Source organism: Salmo salar, chromosome 03, assembly GCF_965601325.2.
Source record: "Salmo salar chromosome 03, fSalSal1, whole genome shotgun sequence".
NCBI lineage: Eukaryota > Metazoa > Chordata > Actinopteri > Salmoniformes > Salmonidae > Salmo > Salmo salar.
In genome coordinates this window covers 99,120,808-99,144,500 of record NC_138293.1, presented here as the reverse complement: position 1 = coordinate 99,144,500, position 23,693 = coordinate 99,120,808, and the positions used below count along the sequence as shown (strand labels likewise).

At 53.9% G+C, this 23,693-nt stretch overlaps 1 protein-coding gene across 4 annotated transcripts in view; it reads right to left on the bottom strand.

The window, feature by feature from the left end:
* Positions 1-23,693, bottom strand: part of LOC106593986 (serine/threonine-protein kinase SMG1) — a 134,803-nt gene that overhangs the window by 75,146 nt on the left and 35,964 nt on the right. For all 4 annotated transcript variants that reach the window (XM_082972942.1, XM_082972944.1, XM_082972943.1 and 1 more), the window contains 6 exons: positions 22,542-22,629; positions 22,343-22,444; positions 18,513-18,653; positions 15,922-16,142; positions 14,662-14,858; positions 14,082-14,243 (listed from right to left, as the gene is read on the bottom strand). In XM_082972942.1, coding sequence (XP_082829068.1) covers positions 14,082-14,243; positions 14,662-14,858; positions 15,922-16,142; positions 18,513-18,653; positions 22,343-22,444; positions 22,542-22,629 — 911 coding nt within the window. The remainder of the gene's footprint in view (positions 1-14,081; positions 14,244-14,661; positions 14,859-15,921; positions 16,143-18,512; positions 18,654-22,342; positions 22,445-22,541; positions 22,630-23,693) is intronic.

Genomic DNA, 23,693 nt, shown 5'->3' with positions numbered 1-23,693 from the left:
GACATGGGGGGGGTCAGTTACAGGTAACCAGAAGAGACCTGGACCCTACAGAGAGGAGACATGGGGGGGGGTCAGTTACAGGTAACCAGAAGAGACCTGGACCCTACAGAGAGGAGACATGGGGGGGTCAGTTACAGGTAACCAGAAGAGACCTGGACCCTACAGAGAGGAGACATGGGGGTCAGTTACAGGTAACCAGAAGAGACCTGGACCCTACAGAGAGGAGACATGGGGGGGTCAGTTACAGGTAACCAGAAGAGACCTGGACCCTACAGAGAGGAGACATGGGGGGTCAGTTACAGGTAACCAGAAGAGACCTGGACCCTACAGAGAGGAGACATGGGGGGTCAGTTACAGGTAACCAGAAGAGACCTGGACCCTACAGAGAGGAGACATGGGGGGGTCAGTTACAGGTAACCAGAAGAGACCTGGACCCTACAGAGAGGAGACATGGGGGGGTCAGTTACAGGTAACCAGAAGAGACCTGGACCCTACAGAGAGGAGACATGGGGGGGTCAGTTACAGGTAACCAGAAGAGACCTGGACCCTACAGAGAGGAGACATGGGGGGTCAGTTACAGGTAACCAGAAGAGACCTGGACCCTACAGAGAGGAGACATGGGGGGGTCAGTTACAGGTAACCAGAAGAGACCTGGACCCTACAGAGAGGAGACATGGGGTCAGTTACAGGTAACCAGAAGAGACCTGGACCCTACAGAGAGGAGACATGGGGGGTCAGTTACAGGTAACCAGAAGAGACCTGGACCCTACAGAGAGGAGACATGGGGGGTCAGTTACAGGTAACCAGAAGAGACCTGGACCCTACAGAGAGGAGACATGGGGGGTCAGTTACAGGTAACCAGAAGAGACCTGGACCCTACAGAGAGGAGACATGGGGGGGTCAGTTACAGGTAACCAGAAGAGACCTGGACCCTACAGAGAGGAGACATGGGGGGGGTCAGTTACAGGTAACCAGAAGAGACCTGGACCCTACAGAGAGGAGACATGGGGGGGGTCAGTTACAGGTAACCAGAAGAGACCTGGACCCTACAGAGAGGAGACATGGGGGGGGTCAGTTACAGGTAACCAGAAGAGACCTGGACCCTACAGAGAGGAGACATGGGGGGGTCAGTTACAGGTAACCAGAAGAGACCTGGACCCTACAGAGAGGAGACATGGGGGGTCAGTTACAGGTAACCAGAAGAGACCTGGACCCTACAGAGAGGAGACATGGGGGGGTCAGTTACAGGTAACCAGAAGAGACCTGGACCCTACAGAGAGGAGACATGGGGGGGGGTCAGTTACAGGTAACCAGAAGAGACCTGGACCCTACAGAGAGGAGACATGGGGGGGGGGTCAGTTACAGGTAACCAGAAGAGACCTGGACCCTACAGAGAGGAGACATGGGGGGGGGTCAGTTACAGGTAACCAGAAGAGACCTGGACCCTACAGAGAGGAGACATGGGGGGTCAGTTACAGGTAACCAGAAGAGACCTGGACCCTACAGAGAGGAGACATGGGGGGGTCAGTTACAGGTAACCAGAAGAGACCTGGACCCTACAGAGAGGAGACATGGGGGGGTCAGTTACAGGTAACCAGAAGAGACCTGGACCCTACAGAGAGGAGACATGGGGTGGTCAGTTACAGGTAACCAGAAGAGACCTGGACCCTACAGAGAGGAGACATGGGGGGGTCAGTTACAGGTAACCAGAAGAGACCTGGACCCTACAGAGAGGAGACATGGGGGGGTCAGTTACAGGTAACCAGAAGAGACCTGGACCCTACAGAGAGGAGACATGGGGGGGTCAGTTAGAGGTAAACAGAAGAGACCTGGACCCTACAGAGAGGAGACATGGGGGGGGGTCAGTTACAGGTAACCAGAAGAGACCTGGACCCTACAGAGAGGAGACATGGGGGGGTCAGTTACAGGTAACCAGAAGAGATCTGGACCCTACAGAGAGGAGACATGGGGGGGTCAGTTACAGGTAACCAGAAGAGACCTGGACCCTACAGAGAGGAGACATGGGGGGGTCAGTTACAGGTAACCAGAAGAGACCTGGACCCTACAGAGAGGAGACATGGGGGTCAGTTACAGGTAACCAGAAGAGACCTGGACCCTACAGAGAGGAGACATGGGGGGTCAGTTACAGGTAACCAGAAGAGACCTGGACCCTACAGAGAGGAGACATGGGGGGGGGTCAGTTACAGGTAACCAGAAGAGACCTGGACCCTACAGAGAGGAGACATGGGGGTCAGTTACAGGTAACCAGAAGAGACCTGGACCCTACAGAGAGGAGACATGGGGGGGTCAGTTACAGGTAACCAGAAGAGATCTGGACCCTACAGAGAGGAGACATGGAGGTCAGTTACAGATAACCAGAAGAGACCTGGACCCTACAGAGAGGAGACATGGGGGGGTCAGTTACAGGTAACCAGAAGAGACCTGGACCCTACAGAGAGGAGACATGGGGGTCAGTTACAGGTAACCAGAAGAGACCTGGACCCTACAGAGAGGAGACATAGGGGTCAGTTACAGGTAACCAGAAGAGACCTGGACCCTACAGAGAGGAGACATGGGGGGGTCAGTTACAGGTAACCAGAAGAGACCTGGACCCTACAGAGAGGAGACATGGGGTCAGTTACAGGTAACCAGAAGAGACCTGGACCCTACAGAGAGGAGACATGGGGGTCAGTTACAGGTAACCAGAAGAGACCTGGACCCTACAGAGAGGAGACATGGGGGGGGTCAGTTACAGGTAACCAGAAGAGACCTGGACCCTACAGAGAGGAGACATGGGGGGGGTTCAGTTACAGGTAACCAGAAGAGACCTGGACCCTACAGAGAGGAGACATGGGGGGGGTCAGTTACAGGTAACCAGAAGAGACCTGGACCCTACAGAGAGGAGACATGGGGGGGTCAGTTACAGGTAACCAGAAGAGATCTGGACCCTACAGAGAGGAGACATGGGGGTCAGTTACAGGTAACCAGAAGAGACCTGGACCCTACAGAGAGGAGACATGGGGGGGTCAGTTACAGGTAACCAGAAGAGACCTGGACCCTACAGAGAGGAGACATGGGGGAGTCAGTTACAGGTAACCAGAAGAGACCTGGACCCTACAGAGAGGAGACATGGGGGGGGGGTCAGTTACAGGTAACCAGAAGAGACCTGGACCCTACAGAGAGGAGACATGGGGGGGGGGTCAGTTACAGGTAACCAGAAGAGACCTGGACCCTACAGAGAGGAGACATGGGGGTCAGTTACAGGTAACCAGAAGAGACCTGGACCCTACAGAGAGGAGACATGGGGGGGTCAGTTACAGGTAACCAGAAGAGACCTGGACCCTACAGAGAGGAGACATGGGGGGGTCAGTTACAGGTAACCAGAAGAGACCTGGACCCTACAGAGAGGAGACATGGGGTGGTCAGTTACAGGTAACCAGAAGAGACCTGGACCCTACAGAGAGGAGACATGGGGGGGTCAGTTACAGGTAACCAGAAGAGACCTGGACCCTACAGAGAGGAGACATGGGGGGGTCAGTTAGAGGTAACCAGAAGAGACCTGGACCCTACAGAGAGGAGACATGGGGGGGTCAGTTAGAGGTAAACAGAAGAGACCTGGACCCTACAGAGAGGAGACATGGGGGGGGGTCAGTTACAGGTAACCAGAAGAGACCTGGACCCTACAGAGAGGAGACATGGGGGGGTCAGTTACAGGTAACCAGAAGAGATCTGGACCCTACAGAGAGGAGACATGGGGGTCAGTTACAGGTAACCAGAAGAGATCTGGACCCTACAGAGAGGAGACATGGGGGGGGGGGTCAGTTACAGGTAACCAGAAGAGGCCTGGACCCTACAGAGAGGAGACATGGGGGGTCAGTTACAGGTAACCAGAAGAGACCTGGACCCTACAGAGAGGAGACATGGGGGTCAGTTACAGGTAACCAGAAGAGACCTGGACCCTACAGAGAGGAGACATGGGGGGGTCAGTTACAGGTAACCAGAAGAGACCTGGACCCTACAGAGAGGAGACATGGGGGGGGTCAGTTACAGGTAACCAGAAGAGACCTGGACCCTACAGAGAGGAGACATGGGGGTCAGTTACAGGTAACCAGAAGAGACCTGGACCCTACAGAGAGGAGACATGGGGGTCAGTTACAGGTAACCAGAAGAGACCTGGACCCTACAGAGAGGAGACATGGGGGGGGTCAGTTACAGGTAACCAGAAGAGACCTGGACCCTACAGAGAGGAGACATGGGGTCAGTTACAGGTAACCAGAAGAGACCTGGACCCTACAGAGAGGAGACATGGGGGGGTCAGTTACAGGTAACCAGAAGATATCTGGACCCTACAGAGAGGAGACATGGAGGTCAGTTACAGATAACCAGAAGAGACCTGGACCCTACAGAGAGGAGACATAGGGGTCAGTTACAGGTAACCAGAAGAGACCTGGACCCTACAGAGAGGAGACATGGGGGGGTCAGTTACAGGTAACCAGAAGAGACCTGGACCCTACAGAGAGGAGACATGGGGTCAGTTACAGGTAACCAGAAGAGACCTGGACCCTACAGAGAGGAGACATGGGGGTCAGTTACAGGTAACCAGAAGAGACCTGGACCCTACAGAGAGGAGACATGGGGGGGGTCAGTTACAGGTAACCAGAAGAGACCTGGACCCTACAGAGAGGAGACATGGGGGGGGTCAGTTACAGGTAACCAGAAGAGACCTGGACCCTACAGAGAGGAGACATGGGGGGGTCAGTTACAGGTAACCAGAAGAGATCTGGACCCTACAGAGAGGAGACATGGGGGTCAGTTACAGGTAACCAGAAGAGACCTGGACCCTACAGAGAGGAGACATGGGGGGGTCAGTTACAGGTAACCAGAAGAGACCTGGACCCTACAGAGAGGAGACATGGGGGAGTCAGTTACAGGTAACCAGAAGAGACCTGGACCCTACAGAGAGGAGACATGGGGGGGGGGTCAGTTACAGGTAACCAGAAGAGACCTGGACCCTACAGAGAGGAGACATGGGGGGGGGGTCAGTTACAGGTAACCAGAAGAGACCTGGACCCTACAGAGAGGAGACATGGGGGTCAGTTACAGGTAACCAGAAGAGACCTGGACCCTACAGAGAGGAGACATGGGGGGGTCAGTTACAGGTAACCAGAAGAGACCTGGACCCTACAGAGAGGAGACATGGGGGGGTCAGTTACAGGTAACCAGAAGAGACCTGGACCCTACAGAGAGGAGACATGGGGTGGTCAGTTACAGGTAACCAGAAGAGACCTGGACCCTACAGAGAGGAGACATGGGGGGGTCAGTTACAGGTAACCAGAAGAGACCTGGACCCTACAGAGAGGAGACATGGGGGGGTCAGTTACAGGTAACCAGAAGAGACCTGGACCCTACAGAGAGGAGACATGGGGGGGTCAGTTAGAGGTAAACAGAAGAGACCTGGACCCTACAGAGAGGAGACATGGGGGGGGGTCAGTTACAGGTAACCAGAAGAGACCTGGACCCTACAGAGAGGAGACATGGGGGGGTCAGTTACAGGTAACCAGAAGAGATCTGGACCCTACAGAGAGGAGACATGGGGGTCAGTTACAGGTAACCAGAAGAGATCTGGACCCTACAGAGAGGAGACATGGGGGGGGGGGGTCAGTTACAGGTAACCAGAAGAGACCTGGACCCTACAGAGAGGAGACATGGGGGGTCAGTTACAGGTAACCAGAAGAGACCTGGACCCTACAGAGAGGAGACATGGGGGTCAGTTACAGGTAACCAGAAGAGACCTGGACCCTACAGAGAGGAGACATGGGGGGGTCAGTTACAGGTAACCAGAAGAGACCTGGACCCTACAGAGAGGAGACATGGGGGTCAGTTACAGGTAACCAGAAGAGATCTGGACCCTACAGAGAGGAGACATGGGGGGGTCAGTTACAGGTAACCAGAAGAGACCTGGACCCTACAGAGAGGAGACATGGGGGGGGTCAGTTACAGGTAACCAGAAGAGACCTGGACCCTACAGAGAGGAGACATGGGGTCAGATACAGGTAACCATCAGAGACCTGGACCCTACAGAGAGGAGACATGGGGGGGTCAGTTACAGGTAACCAGAAGAGACCTGGACCCTACAGAGAGGAGACATGGGGTCAGTTACAGGTAACCAGAAGAGACCTGGACCCTACAGAGAGGAGACATGGGGGGGTCAGTTACAGGTAACCAGAAGAGACCTGGACCCTACAGAGAGGAGACATGGGGGGGGTCAGTTACAGGTAACCAGAAGAGACCTGGACCCTACAGAGAGGAGACATGGGGGTCAGTTACAGGTAACCAGAAGAGACCTGGACCCTACAGAGAGGAGACATGGGGGGGGTCAGTTACAGGTAACCAGCAGAGACCTGGACCCTACAGAGAGGAGACATGGGGGGGGTCAGTTACAGGTAACCAGAAGAGACCTGGACCCTACAGAGAGGAGACATGGGGGGGGTTCAGTTACAGGTAACCAGAAGAGACCTGGACCCTACAGAGAGGAGACATGGGGGGGGTCAGTTACAGGTAACCAGAAGAGACCTGGACCCTACAGAGAGGAGACATGGGGGGGTCAGTTACAGGTAACCAGAAGAGATCTGGACCCTACAGAGAGGAGACATGGGGGGTCAGTTACAGGTAACCAGAAGAGACCTGGACCCTACAGAGAGGAGACATGGGGGGGTCAGTTACAGGTAACCAGAAGAGACCTGGACCCTACAGAGAGGAGACATGGGGGTCAGTTACAGGTAACCAGAAGAGACCTGGACCCTACAGAGAGGAGACATGGGGGGGGGGTCAGTTACAGGTAACCAGAAGAGACCTGGACCCTACAGAGAGGAGACATGGGGGGTCAGTTACAGGTAACCAGAAGAGACCTGGACCCTACAGAGAGGAGACATGGGGGGGTCAGTTACAGGTAACCAGAAGAGACCTGGACCCTACAGAGAGGAGACATGGGGGGGTCAGTTACAGGTAACCAGAAGAGACCTGGACCCTACAGAGAGGAGACATGGGGTGGTCAGTTACAGGTAACCAGAAGAGACCTGGACCCTACAGAGAGGAGACATGGGGGGGTCAGTTACAGGTAACCAGAAGAGACCTGGACCCTACATAGAGGAGACATGGGGGGGTCAGTTACAGGTAACCAGAAGAGATCTGGACCCTACAGAGAGGAGACATGGGGGTCAGTTACAGGTAACCAGAAGAGACCTGGACCCTACAGAGAGGAGACATGGGGGTCAGTTACAGGTAACCAGAAGAGACCTGGACCCTACAGAGAGGAGACATGGGGGGGTCAGTTACAGGTAACCAGAAGAGACCTGGACCCTACAGAGAGGAGACATGGGGGTCAGTTACAGGTAACCAGAAGAGATCTGGATCCTACAGAGAGGAGACATGGGGGGGGTCAGTTACAGATAACCAGAAGAGATCTGGACCCTACAGAGAGGAGACATGGGGGGGGTCAGTTACAGGTAACCAGAAGAGACCTGGACCCTACAGAGAGGAGACATGGGGGGGTCAGTTACAGGTAACCAGAAGAGATCTGGACCCTACAGAGAGGAGACATGGGGGTCAGTTACAGGTAACCAGAAGAGACCTGGACCCTACAGAGAGGAGACATGGGGTCAGTTACAGGTAACCAGAAGAGACCTGGACCCTACAGAGAGGAGACATGGGGGGGTCAGTTACAGGTAACCAGAAGAGACCTGGACCCTACAGAGAGGAGACATGGGGTCAGTTACAGGTAACCAGAAGAGACCTGGACCCTACAGAGAGGAGACATGGGGGGGTCAGTTACAGGTAACCAGAAGAGACCTGGACCCTACAGAGAGGAGACATGGGGGTCAGTTACAGGTAACCAGAAGAGACCTGGACCCTACAGAGAGGAGACATGGGGTCAGTTACAGGTAACCAGAAGAGACCTGGATCCTACAGAGAGGAGACATGGGGGTCAGTTACAGGTAACCAGAAGAGACCTGGACCCTACAGAGAGGAGACATGGGGGTCAGTTACAGGTAACCAGAAGAGACCTGGACCCTACAGAGAGGAGACATGGGGGTCAGTTACAGGTAACCAGAAGAGACCTGGACCCTACAGAGAGGAGACATGGGGGGGTCAGTTACAGGTAACCAGAAGAGACCTGGATCCTACAGAGAGGAGACATGGGGGTCAGTTACAGGTAACCAGAAGAGACCTGGACCCTACAGAGAGGAGACATGGGGGGGTCAGTTACAGGTAACCAGAAGAGACCTGGATCCTACAGAGAGGAGACATGGGGGGGTCAGTTACAGGTAACCAGAAGAGACCTGGACCCTACAGAGAGGAGACATGGGGTCAGTTACAGGTAACCAGAAGAGACCTGGACCCTACAGAGAGGAGACATGGGGTCAGTTACAGGAAACCAGAAGAGACCTGGACCCTACAGAGAGGAGACATGGGGGGGGTCATTTAGAGGTAAACAGAAGAGACCTGGACCCTACAGAGAGGAGACATGGGGGGTCAGTTACAGGTAACCAGAAGAGACCTGGACCCTACAGAGAGGAGACATGGGGGGTCAGTTACAGGTAACCAGAAGAGACCTGGACCCTACAGAGAGGAGACATGGGGTCAGTTACAGGTAACCAGAAGAGACCTGGACCCTACAGAGAGGAGACATGGGGGGGGGTCAGTTACAGGTAACCAGAAGAGACCTGGACCCTACAGAGAGGAGACATGGGGTCAGTTACAGGTAACCAGAAGAGACCTGGACCCTACAGAGAGGAGACATGGGGTCAGTTACAGGTAACCAGAAGAGACCTGGACCCTACAGAGAGGAGACATGGGGGTCAGTTACAGGTAACCAGAAGAGACCTGGACCCTACAGAGAGGAGACATGGGGGTCAGTTACAGGTAACCAGAAGAGACCTGGACCATACAGAGAGGAGACATGGGGGGGTCAGTTACAGGTAACCAGAAGAGACCTGGATCCTACAGAGAGGAGACATGGGGGGGTCAGTTACAGGTAACCAGAAGAGACCTGGACCCTACAGAGAGGAGACATGGGGTCAGTTACAGGTAACCAGAAGAGACCTGGACCCTACAGAGAGGAGACATGGGGTCAGTTACAGGTAACCAGAAGAGACCTGGACCCTACAGAGAGGAGACATGGGGGGGTCAGTTACAGGTAACCAGAAGAGACCTGGACCCTACAGAGAGGAGACATGGGGGTCAGTTACAGGTAACCAGAAGAGACCTGGACCCTACAGAGAGGAGACATGGAGGGGTCAGTTACAGGTAACCAGAAGAGACCTGGACCCTACAGAGAGGAGACATGGGGGGGTCAGTTACAGGTAACCAGAAGAGACCTGGACCCTACAGAGAGGAGACATGGGGGGGTCAGTTACAGGTAACCAGAAGAGACCTGGACCCTACAGAGAGGAGACATGGGGGGGGGGTCAGTTACAGGTAACCAGAAGAGACCTGGACCCTACAGAGAGGAGACATGGGGGTCAGTTACAGGTAACCAGAAGAGACCTGGACCCTACAGAGAGGAGACATGGGGGTCAGTTACAGGTAACCAGAAGAGACCTGGACCCTACAGAGAGGAGACATGGGGGGGGTCAGTTACAGGTAACCAGAAGAGACCTGGACCCTACAGAGAGGAGACATGGGGGGGGTCAGTTACAGGTAACCAGAAGAGACCTGGACCCTACAGAGAGGAGACATGGGGGGGGTCAGTTACAGGTAACCAGAAGAGACCTGGACCCTACAGAGAGGAGACATGGGGTCAGTTACAGGTAACCAGAAGAGACCTGGACCCTACAGAGAGGAGACATGGGGGGGTCAGTTACAGGTAACCAGAAGAGACCTGGACCCTACAGAGAGGAGACATGGGGGGGGTCAGTTACAGGTAACCAAAAGAGACCTGGACCCTACAGAGAGGAGACATGGGGTCAGTTACAGGTAACCAGAAGAGACCTGGACCCTACAGAGAGGAGACATGGGGGTCAGTTACAGGTAACCAGAAGAGACCTGGACCCTACAGAGAGGAGACATAGGGGTCAGTTACAGGTAACCAGAAGAGACCTGGACCCTACAGAGAGGAGACATGGGGGGGTCAGTTACAGGTAACCAGAAGAGACCTGGACCCTACAGAGAGGAGACATGGGGGGGTCAGTTACAGGTAACCAGAAGAGACCTGGACCCTACAGAGAGGAGACATGGGGGTCAGTTACAGGTAACCAGAAGAGACCTGGACCCTACAGAGAGGAGACATGGGGGGGGTCAGTTACAGGTAACCAGAAGAGACCTGGACCCTACAGAGAGGAGACATGGGGGGGTCAGTTACAGGTAACCAGAAGAGACCTGGACCCTACAGAGAGGAGACATGGGGGGGTCAGTTACAGGTAACCAGAAGAGACCTGGACCCTACAGAGAGGAGACATGGGGGGGTCAGTTACAGGTAACCAGAAGAGATCTGGACCCTACAGAGAGGAGACATGGGGGTCAGTTACAGGTAACCAGAAGAGATCTGGACCCTACAGAGAGGAGACATGGGGGGGGGGGGGTCAGTTACAGGTAACCAGAAGAGACCTGGACCCTACAGAGAGGAGACATGGGGGGTCAGTTACAGGTAACCAGAAGAGACCTGGACCCTACAGAGAGGAGACATGGGGGTCAGTTACAGGTAACCAGAAGAGACCTGGACCCTACAGAGAGGAGACATGGGGGTCAGTTACAGGTAACCAGAAGAGACCTGGACCCTACAGAGAGGAGACATGGGGGTCAGTTACAGGTAACCAGAAGAGACCTGGACCCTACAGAGAGGAGACATGGGGGGGTCAGTTACAGGTAACCAGAAGAGACCTGGACCCTACAGAGAGGAGACATGGGGGGGTCAGTTACAGGTAACCAGAAGAGATCTGGACCCTACAGAGAGGAGACATGGGGGTCAGTTACAGGTAACCAGAAGAGACCTGGACCCTACAGAGAGGAGACATGGGGGGGTCAGTTACAGGTAACCAGAAGAGACCTGGACCCTACAGAGAGGAGACATGGGGTCAGTTACAGGTAACCAGAAGAGACCTGGACCCTACAGAGAGGAGACATGGGGTCAGTTACAGGTAACCAGAAGAGACCTGGACCCTACAGAGAGGAGACATGGGGGGGGTCAGTTACAGGTAACCAGAAGAGACCTGGACCCTACAGAGAGGAGACATGGGGGTCAGTTACAGGTAACCAGAAGAGACCTGGACCATACAGAGAGGAGACATGGGGTCAGTTACAGGTAACCAGAAGAGACCTGGATCCTACAGAGAGGAGACATGGGGGTCAGTTACAGGTAACCAGAAGAGACCTGGACCCTACAGAGAGGAGACATGGGGGTCAGTTACAGGTAACCAGAAGAGACCTGGACCCTACAGAGAGGAGACATGGGGGTCAGTTACAGGTAACCAGAAGAGACCTGGACCCTACAGAGAGGAGACATGGGGGGGTCAGTTACAGGTAACCAGAAGAGACCTGGATCCTACAGAGAGGAGACATGGGGGTCAGTTACAGGTAACCAGAAGAGACCTGGACCCTACAGAGAGGAGACATGGGGGGGTCAGTTACAGGTAACCAGAAGAGACCTGGATCCTACAGAGAGGAGACATGGGGGGGTCAGTTACAGGTAACCAGAAGAGACCTGGACCCTACAGAGAGGAGACATGGGGTCAGTTACAGGTAACCAGAAGAGACCTGGACCCTACAGAGAGGAGACATGGGGGTCAGTTACAGGTAACCAGAAGAGACCTGGACCCTACAGAGAGGAGACATGGGGGTCAGTTACAGGTAACCAGAAGAGACCTGGACCCTACAGAGAGGAGACATGGGGGGTCAGTTACAGGTAACCAGAAGAGACCTGGATCCTACAGAGAGGAGACATGGGGGGGTCAGTTACAGGTAACCAGAAGAGACCTGGACCCTACAGAGAGGAGACATGGGGGGGGTCATTTAGAGGTAAACAGAAGAGACCTGGACCCTACAGAGAGGAGACATGGGGGGTCAGTTACAGGTAACCAGAAGAGACCTGGACCCTACAGAGAGGAGACATGGGGTCAGTTACAGGTAACCAGAAGAGACCTGGACCCTACAGAGAGGAGACATGGGGGGGGGTCAGTTACAGGTAACCAGAAGAGACCTGGACCCTACAGAGAGGAGACATGGGGTCAGTTACAGGTAACCAGAAGAGACCTGGACCCTACAGAGAGGAGACATGGGGTCAGTTACAGGTAACCAGAAGAGACCTGGACCCTACAGAGAGGAGACATGGGGGTCAGTTACAGGTAACCAGAAGAGACCTGGACCCTACAGAGAGGAGACATGGGGGGGTCAGTTACAGGTAACCAGAAGAGACCTGGATCCTACAGAGAGGAGACATGGGGGGGTCAGTTACAGGTAACCAGAAGAGACCTGGATCCTACAGAGAGGAGACATGGGGGGGTCAGTTACAGGTAACCAGAAGAGACCTGGACCCTACAGAGAGGAGACATGGGGTCAGTTACAGGTAACCAGAAGAGACCTGGACCCTACAGAGAGGAGACATGGGGTCAGTTACAGGTAACCAGAAGAGACCTGGACCCTACAGAGAGGAGACATGGGGGGGTCAGTTACAGGTAACCAGAAGAGACCTGGACCCTACAGAGAGGAGACATGGGGGGGTCAGTTACAGGTAACCAGAAGAGACCTGGAACCTACAGAGAGGAGACATGGGGGGGTCAGTTACAGGTAACCAGAAGAGATCTGGACCCTACAGAGAGGAGACATGGAGGGGTCAGTTACAGGTAACCAGAATAGATCTGGACCCTACAGAGAGGAGACATGGGGGGGTCAGTTACAGATAACCAGAAGAGACCTGGATCCTACAGAGAGGAGACATGGGGGTCAGTTACAGGTAACCAGAAGAGACCTGGACCCTACAGAGAGGAGACATGGGGGTCAGTTACAGGTAACCAGAAGAGACCTGGACCCTACAGAGAGGAGACATGGGGGTCAGTTACAGGTAACCAGAAGAGACCTGGATCCTACAGAGAGGAGACATTGGGGTCAGTTACAGGTAACCAGAAGAGACCTGGACCCTACAGAGAGGAGACATGGGGGGGGTCAGTTACAGGTAACCAGAAGAGACCTGGACCCTACAGAGAGGAGACATGGGGGTCAGTTACAGGTAACCAGAAGAGACCTGGACCCTACAGAGAGGAGACATGGGGGTCAGTTACAGGTAACCAGAAGAGACCTGGACCCTACAGAGAGGAGACATGGGGGGTCAGTTACAGGTAACCAGAAGAGACCTGGACCCTACAGAGAGGAGACATGGGGGTCAGTTACAGGTAACCAGAAGAGACCTGGACCCTACAGAGAGGAGACATGGGGGTCAGTTACAGGTAACCAGAAGAGACCTGGACCCTACAGAGAGGAGACATGGGGGGGTCAGTTACAGGTAACCAGAAGAGACCTGGACCCTACAGAGAGGAGACATGGGGGTCAGTTACAGGTAACCAGAAGAGACCTGGACCCTACAGAGAGGAGACATGGGGGTCAGTTACAGGTAACCAGAAGAGACCTGGACCCTACAGAGAGGAGACATGGGGGGGTCAGTTACAGGTAACCAGAAGAGACCTGGACCCTACAGAGAGGAGACATGGGGGGGGTCAGTTACAGGTAACCAGAAGAGACCTGGACCCTACAGAGAGGAGACATGGGGGGGTCAGTTACAGGTAACCAGAAGAGACATGGACCCTACAGAGAGGAGACATGGGGGTCAGTTACAGGTAACCAGAAGAGACCTGGACCCTACAGAGAGGAGACATGGGGGTCAGTTACAGGTGATGTATTTAGGAACTTCAGGTAAAGGGGTCGTGGTTGAAAACAGTTGACTGACTGATGGAGCCAGGTGATGCTGAGTGTGTGTCTCTGTGTGGTCAAGTACACTAGGTTCAGTTGGGGCTCTGGTCAAAAGTAGTGCACTATATAGGGAATAGGGTGTGGTTTAGGACACAGGCCTGGGACTGTGTCTCTCCTCCCGTTACCAGAGTGCTGCTGTTTTGGATCTCAGTGAGCAGGTCCAAGCCATGGCGGACGGTGACTGCTGGTTGGCCGGACAGAAGCCCCACCCTCATCAGGGCCAGGCGGATACGAGTCAGCCAATCCTGGCAGGTCTGACGGTTGGTATAGAAGAATGTTCTGATACCCTGGATACAGAGGGAAGGAGAGAGAGAGGGAGGAGAGAGAGAGGGAAGGAGAGAGAGAGGAAGGAGAGAGAGAGGAAGGAGAGGAGAGGGAAGGAGAGAGAGAGAGGGAAGGAGAGAGAGAGAGGGAAGGAGAGAGAGAGGGAAGGAGAGAGAGAGAGGGAAGGAGAGAGAGAGGGAAGGAGAGAGAGAGGGAAGGAGAGAGAGAGGGAAGGAGAGAGAGAGGGAAGGAGAGAGAGAGGGAAGGAGAGAGAGAGGGAAGGAGAGAGAGAGGGAAGGAGAGAGAGAGGGAAGGAGAGAGGGAGAAAAATATAGTTAACATTAGGGGCTGGGGGGCACTTGGGCGGTGCGGTCAGCACATTGGCACAGCCCTCGTAGGCGTTGGACATCAGTTTCTCAAAGTGTAGGTGTGTGTGTGTACCTTGGGCGGTGCGGTCAGAGCGTTGGCACAGCCCTCGTAGGCGTTGTACATCAGTTTCTCCAGGTTTTCCAGGAACTGCAAGAGCAGCGCCAGACGCAGCTGGTTGCTATGGTGACCGTCATCCGTGTCGCCGCCGCTCCATTGGCTGAGCTCCTGTTCAGTGTTCAGACTGTGGGCCGCCAGGCTGCGGATCATACCTGGAGAGAGGGAGGGGAGGAGCGAGGGAGGGGAGGGAGGAGCGGGAGGGAAGAGGGAGGGGAGGAGCGGAGGGAAGAGGGAGGGAGGAGAGGAGGGAGGAGAGGAGGGAGGAGAGGAGGGAGGAGCGAGGGAGGAGCGGAGGGAGGAGCGAGGGAGGAGAGGAGGGAGGAGCGAGGGAGGGGAGGAGGGAGGAGCGAGGGAGGGGAGGAGGGAGGAGCGAGGGAGGGGAGGAGGGAGGAGCGAGGGAGGGGAGGAGGGAGGAGCGAGGGAGGGGAGGAGGGAGGAGCGAGGGAGGGGAGGAGGGAGGAGCGAGGGAGGAGAGAGGGGAGGTTATGTTCTTGAAAGAGGCAGCATGTACATCCAGAATGTGTATAGGATGGAATGGGGGGTCAATATACTTTAAAATGACTCAAACCAAATGGAAACTGTAGAAATGATAATGGACCTGCATTTCGTACAGTTTGACTGTGTCCAGCTGGCTAATAGAAATATCACCGACATGAAGCTAGACAGTCAGGGAGCATCGGAAATTCCCAAAATGATTTTGACTGTGAAAGAAATAACACATTTTCAGTGCGGCCCTCCGGAACTTACTGAAAAGTAAATGTGGCTCACGGGGCAAAATGAGTTTGCACCCCTGGTTTACGGGTCTACCTGGCAGTTACCGGGGTGGAGTTACCGGGGTGGAGTTACCGGGGTGGAGTTACCGGGGTGGAGTTACCGGGGTGGAGTTACCGGGGTGGAGTTACCGGGGTGGAATTACCGGGGTTCAGAAATACAAAGAACAGCCCCTCTCCAGGCCTCCCCCAACTTATCAGCAACATGTTAAAAACATCATGGGGAAAACTCTGGACTCTGTCTGTGTCTGTGTCTGTGTGTGTGTGTCTGTGTGTCTGTGTGTCTGTGTGTGTGTGTGTGTGTGTGTGTGTGTGTGTGTGTGGGGAATCTTCCAACCAGGATTTTTGGAAAACCTGATTCCCTGCAGTGTGTGTGTGTGTGTGTGTGTGTGTGTGTGTGTGTGTGTGTGTGTGTGTGTGTGTGTGAGTGTGTAACAGCCCGTACCCTCTATGGTCTGGAAGGTGTCCTGTGCCCGTCCCAGCGGGGTACGGAGTTTAGACAACACTGTGAACTGAGCTGCCTCCCACACCGCCCACTGCCACAGCACCGCCTCAGTCTTCAGCAGACCCCGCGGTACACACACACCGCCAGCCGCACCGGAGACACCCTCACGCTTCTCCAGACGCTGACAGCTGTGGTACAGACGCTCCAGCCACGGTTCTTTACTGTAGGAAGACACACAGGTAGCATATATCAACACACACACGTTAGCAGAACACACACACACACGTTAGCAGAACACACACGTTAGCAGAACACACACACGTTAGCAGAACACACACACGTTAGCAGAACACACACACGTTAGCAGAACACACACACACACGTTAGCAGAACACACACATGTAGCATATATCAACACACACGTTAGCAGAACACACACACAGGTTATGAGATGATACACACATTTACATTGTCATTTATCAGACCCTCTTATCCAGAGTGACTTACAGTACAGTAGTGATTGCATACATTTTCATAGTTTCCCCTCCCATCCTGGTCCCCCGTGGGAATCAAACCCCCAACCCTGGTGTTGTAAGCCCCATGCTCTACCAACTGATCCACACGGGACCCACAACCCTGGTGTTGTAAGCCCCATGCTCTACCAACTGATCCACACGGGACCCCCAACCCTGGTGTTGTAAGCCCCATGCTCTACCAACTGATCCACACGGGACCCCCAACCCTGGTGTTGTAAGCCCCATGCTCTACCAACTGATCCACACTGGACCCCCAACCCTGGTGTTGTAAGCCCCATGCTCTACCAACTGATCCACACGGGACCCCCAACCCTGGTGTTGTAAGCCCCATGCTCTACCAACTGATCCACACGGGACCCACAACCCTGGTGTTGTAAGCCCCATGCTCTACCAACTGATCCACACGGGACCCACAACCCTGGTGTTGTAAGCCCCATGCTCTACCAACTGATCCACACGGGACCCACAACCCTGGTGTTGTAAGCCCCATGCTCTACCAACTGATCCACACGGGACCCCCAACCCTGGTGTTGTAAGCCCCATGCTCTACCAACTGATCCACACGGGACCCCCAACCCTGGTGTTGTAAGCCCCATGCTCTACCAACTGATCCACACTGGACCCACAACCCTGGTGTTGTAAGCCCCATGCTCTACCAACTGATCCACACTGGACCCACAACCCTGGTGTTGTAAGCCCCATGCTCTACCAACTGATCCACACGGGACCCACAACCCTGGTGTTGTAAGCCCCATGCTCTACCAACTGATCCACACGGGACCCACAACCCTGGTGTTGTAAGCCCCATGCTCTACCAACTGATCCACACGGGACCCACAACCCTGGTGTTGTAAGCCCCATGCTCTACCAACTGATCCACACGGGACCCACAACCCTGGTGTTGTAAGCCCCATGCTCTACCAACTGATCCACACGGGACCCACAACCCTGGTGTTGTAAGCCCCATGCTCTACCAACTGATCCACACTGGACCCACAACCCTGGTGTTGTAAGCCCCATGCTCTACCAACTGATCCACACTGGACCCACAACCCTGGTGTTGTAAGCCCCATGCTCTACCAACTGATCCACACGGGACCCACAACCCTGGCGTTGTAAGCACCATGCTCTACCAACTGATCCACACTGGACCCACAACCCTGGTGTTGTAAGCCCCATGCTCTACCAACTGATCCACACTGGACCCACAACCCTGGTGTTGTAAGCACCATGCTCTACCAACTGATCCACACGGGACCCACAACCCTGGCGTTGTAAGCACCATGCTCTACCAACTGATCCACACTGGACCCACAACCCTGGCGTTGTAAGCCCCATGCTCTACCAACTGATCCACACTGGACCCACAACCCTGGTGTTGTAAGCCCCATGCTCTACCAACTGATCCACACGGGACCCACAACCCTGGTGTTGTAAGCCCCATGCTCTACCAACTGATCCACACGGGACCCACAACCCTGGTGTTGTAAGCCCCATGCTCTACCAACTGATCCACACTGGACCCACAACCCTGGTGTTGTAAGCCCCATGCTCTACCAACTGATCCACACGGGACCCACAACCCTGGTGTTGTAAGCCCCATGCTCTACCAACTGATCCACACGGGACCCACAACCCTGGTGTTGTAAGCACCATGCTCTACCAACTGATCCACACGGGACCCACAACCCTGGTGTTGTAAGCCCCATGCTCTACCAACTGATCCACACGGGACCCACAACCCTGGCGTTGTAAGCACCATGCTCTACCAACTGATCCACACTGGACCCACAACCCTGGTGTTGTAAGCCCCATGCTCTACCAACTGATCCACACTGGACCCACAACCCTGGTGTTGTAAGCCCCATGCTCTACCAACTGATCCACACGGGACCCACAACCCTGGTGTTGTAAGCCCCATGCTCTACCAACTGATCCACACTGGACCCACAACCCTGGTGTTGTAAGCCCCATGCTCTACCAACTGATCCACAACACACACGTTAGCAGAAGGACCCCCCCCCCCACACACACACACAGAGCCAGGTAGCCTACCCTCCGCGGTGCTGGCTGCCATAGAGGATGAAGCTGATGAGGTCACTGAAGTCCTGGGGGTGAAAGGTGCTGCTGGGGGGGCGGCTCATGTGGCGACGGACCACCAGGGAGATCTCCTCTATCTCTGGGTGGCTGTGGTTACTGCAGGGTCACACACACATTAAGGTCACACACACACATTATGGTTACTGCAGGGTCACACACGCACATTATGGTCACTGCAGGGTCACACACACATTAAGGTCACACACACATTATGGTTACTGCAGGGTCACACACACACATTATGGTTACTGCAGGGTCACACACACACACACACACACATTATGGTTACTGCAGGGTCTCACACACACACACACACACACACTATGGTTACTGCAGGGTCACACACACACACACACACATTATGGTTACTGCAGGGTCACACACACACACACACACACACACACACACACACACACACACACACACACACACACACATTATGGTTACTGCAGGGTCACACACACACACACACACACACACACACACACACACACACACATTATGGTTACTGCAGGGTCACACACACACATTATGGTTACTGCAGGGTCACACACACACATTATGGTCACTGCAGGGTCACACACACACACTAAGGTCACTGCAGGGTCACTGCATGGTCACACACACATTAAGGTCACTGGGGTCACACACACATTAAGGTCACTGCAGGGAGGTGGACACATTAAGGCCACTGCAGAGAGGTAGACACATTAAGGCCACTGCAGGGAGGTAGACACATTAAGGCCACTGCAGAGAGGTAGACACATTAAGGCCACTGCAGGGAGGTAGACACATTAAGGTCACTGCAGGGAGGTAGACACATTAAGGTCACTGCAGGGAGGTGGACACATTAAGGCCACTGCAGGGAGGTAGACACATTAAGGCCACTGCAGAGAGGTAGACACATTAAGGCCACTGCAGAGAGGTAGACACATTAAGGCCACTGCAGAGAGGTAGACACATTAAGGTCACTGCAGGGAGGTAGACACATTAAGGCCACTGCAGGGAGGTAGACACATTAAGGCCACTGCAGGGAGGTAGACACATTAAGGCCACTGCAGGGAGGTAGACACATTAAGGTCACTGCAGGGAAGTAGACACATTAAGGCCACTGCAGGGAGGTAGACACATTAAGGCCACTGCAGGGAGGTAGACACATTAAGGCCACTGCAGGGAGGTAGACACATTAAGGCCACTGCAGAGAGGTAGACACATTAAGGTCACTGCAGAGAGGTAGACACATTAAGGTCACTGCAGGGAGGTAGACACATTAAGGTCACTGCAGGGAGGTAGACACATTAAGGCCACTGCAGGGAGGTAGACACATTAAGGTCACTGCAGGGAGGTAGACACATTAAGGCCACTGCAGGGAGGTAGACACATTAAGGCCACTGCAGAGAGGTAGACACATTAAGGCCACTGCAGGGAGGTAGACACATTAAGGCCACTGCAGGGAGGTAGACACATTAAGGCCACTGCAGGGAGGTAGACACATTAAGGTCACTGCAGGGAGGTAGACACATTAAGGTCACTGCAGGGAGGTGGACACATTAAGGTCACTGCAGGGAGGTAGATGGACAACAAAAGGCAGCAGCCAGAACCATTGTCTGAAAATTACAGATTGAGATTATGGTTTTTCAAATGGGAGTCATCTGTTGAGATGTCTGTAGCCTGGGCACCAGTCCGTTTCTGGACAACAGAGATGTCTGTAGCCTGGGCACCAGTCCGTTTCTGGACAACAGAGATGTCTGTAGCCTGGGCACCAGTCCGTTTCTGGACAACAGAGAGGTCTGTAGCCTGGGCACCAGTCCGTTTCTGGACAACAGAGATGTCTGTAGCCTGGGCACCAGTCCGTTTCTGGACAACAGAGATGTCTGTAGCCTGGGCACCAGTCCGTTTCTGGACAACAGAGATGTCTGTAGCCTGGGCACCAGTCCGTTTCTGGACAACAGAGATGTCTGTAGCCTGGGCACCAGTCCGTTTCTGGACAACAGAGATGTCTGTAGCCTGGGCACCAGTCCGTTTCTGGACAACAGAGATGTCTGTAGCCTGGGCACCAGTCCGTTTCTGGACAACAGAGATGTCTGTAGCCTGGGCACCAGTCCGTTTCTGGACAACAGAGATGTCTGTAGCCTGGGCACCAGTCCGTTTCTGGACAACAGAGATGGTGCTGGGGTGGGAGGGGCGGCTGGGCACCAGTCCGTTTCTGGACAACAGAGATGTCTGTAGCCTGGGCACCAGTCCGTTTCTGGACAACAGAGATGTCTGTAGCCTGGGCACCAGTCCGTTTCTGGACAACAGAGATGTCTGTAGCCTGGGCACCAGTCCGTTTCTGGACAACAGAGATGTCTGTAGCCTGGGCACCAGTCCGTTTCTGGACAACAGAGATGTCTGTAGCCTGGGTACCAGTCCGTTTCTGGACAACAGAGATGTCTGTAGCCTGGGCACCAGTCCGTTTCTGGACAACAGAGATGTCTGTAGCCTGGGTACCAGTCCGTTTCTGGACAACAGAGATGTCTGTAGCCTGGGCACCAGTCCGTTTCTGGACAACAGAGATGTCTGTAGCCTGGGCACCAGTCCGTTTCTGGACAACAGAGATGTCTGTAGCCTGGGCACCAGTCCGTTTCTGGACAACAGAGATGTCTGTAGCCTGGGTACCAGTCCGTTTCTGGACAACAGAGATGTCTGTAGCCTGGGCACCAGTCCGTTTCTGGACAACAGAGATGTCTGTAGCCTGGGCACCAGTCCGTTTCTGGACAACAGAGATGTCTGTAGCCTGGGCACCAGTCCGTTTCTGGACAACAGAGATGTCTGTAGCCTGGGCACCAGTCCGTTTCTGGACAACAGAGAGGTCTGAAAGATATGATCCCTTATTGATGTCACCTGTTAAATCCACTTCAGTCAGTGTAGATGAAGGGGAGGAGACAGGTTAAAGGATTTTTAATTGAATGGCACACATACACAATCCGAGGGTGAAATGGCAAGACCTAAGTGATTTAAGTGCCTTTGAACGGGGTATGGTAGTAGGCGCCAGGTGCAGCGGATTGAGTCAAGAGCTGCAACGCTGCTGGTTTTTCACTCATGTGTATCAAGTATGGTCCTCCACCCAAAGGACATCCAGCCAACTTGACAACAGTGGGAAGCATTAGAGGCCCACATTGGCCAGCATCCCTGTGGAATGCTCCCAAGTGGTGCAGTGGTCTAAGGCACTGCATCTCAGTGCTAGAGGCGTCACAGACCCTGGTTCAATCCTGGGCTTTATCACAACCGGCCATGATTGGGAGTCCCGGCCTTAGAGCAGTCCCAGTCAGTCACTGGCAGAGTCCCGGCCTTAGAGCAGTCCCAGTCAGTCACTGGCAGAGTCCCGGCCTTAGAGCAGTCCCAGTCAGTCACTGGCAGAGTCCCGGCCTTAGAGCAGTCCCAGTCAGTCACTGGCAGAGTCCCGGCCTTAGAGCAGTCCCAGTCAGTCACTGGCAGAGTCCCGGCCTTAGAGCAGTCCCAGTCAGTCACTGGCAGAGTCCCGGCCTTAGAGCAGTCCCAGTCAGTCACTGGCAGAGTCCCGGCCTTAGAGCAGTCCCAGTCAGTCACTGGCAGAGTCCCGGCCTTAGAGCAGTCCCAGTCAGTCACTGGCAGAGTCCCGGCCTTAGAGCAGTCCCAGTCAGTCACTGGCAGAGTCCCGGCCTTAGAGCAGTCCCAGTCAGTCACTGGCAGAGTCCCGGCCTTAGAGCAGTCCCAGTCAGTAATTGAGGAAAGAGGAGGGTGTTCGGTCTGTGTTGTGTGCTGACCTGAGCGTCACGTCCAGAGGGATTGTCCTCAGCAGCTTGCCGTACGCCTGCCTCACCCTCACCGCAGAGTGCACCAGCTGGACACGACAAACATCCACACACCTGGGAGGCACAGGACAGAGACATCGTTATACACACCTTTGGGTTAGGCTTTTGTGTATTTGGGCTTGGTTTAGGTGTGTGTGTGTGTGAGCGTTACCTCTGCAGCAGCTCTGTGTTGAGTGAGGAGGAGATGACCTGAAGGCTGTTGCAGGTCTGGAGGCAGATGACTGGGTCCTCATTCAGGGCTGCAGACCGACAGAGAACAGAGTCAACACACACACACACACACACACACACACACACACACACACACACACACACACACACACACACACACACACACACACACACACACAGCAGGGAATCAGGTTTTCCAAAAATCCTGGTTGGAAGATTCCCCAGAATCAGGATGAATCATCCATCTAGAATATCTGGAACACCTGGGGATTGACCTGATTTTAACAACCCCAAAGTAAACAATTATGATTATTACCCTCTATAGATACACAGTATTTACCGTTGTGGAACAGACCCTCTCTATAGATCCACAGTATTTACCGTTGTGGAACAGACCCTCTCTATAGATCACAGTATTTACCGTTGTGGAACAGACCCTCTCTATAGATACACAGTATTTACCGTTGTGGAACAGACCCTCTCTATAGATACAGTATTTACCGTTGTGGAACAGACCCTCTCTATAGATACAGTATTTACCGTTGTGGAACAGACCCTCTCTATAGATACACAGTATTTACCGTTGTGGAACAGACCCTCTCTATAGATCCACAGTATTTACCGTTGTGGAACAGACCCTCTCTATAGATCCACAGTATTTACCGTTGTGGAACAGACCCTCTCTATAGATACACAGTATTTACCGTTGTGGAACAGACCCTCTCTATAGATACACAGTATTTACCGTTGTGGAACAGACCCTCTCTATAGATACACAGTATTTACCGTTGTGGAACAGACCCTCTCTATAGATCCACAGTATTTACCGTTGTGGAACAGACCCTCTCTATAGATACACAGTATTTACCGTTGTGGAACAGACCCTCTCTATAGATACACAGTATTTACCGTTGTGGAACAGACCCTCTCTATAGATCCACAGTATTTACCGTTGTGGAACAGACCCTCTCTATAGATCCACAGTATTTACCGTTGTGGAACAGACCCTCTCTATAGATACAGTATTTACCGTTGTGGAACAGACCCTCTCTATAGATACACAGTATTTACCGTTGTGGAACAGACCCTCTCTATAGATCCACAGTATTTACCGTTGTGGAACAGACCCTCT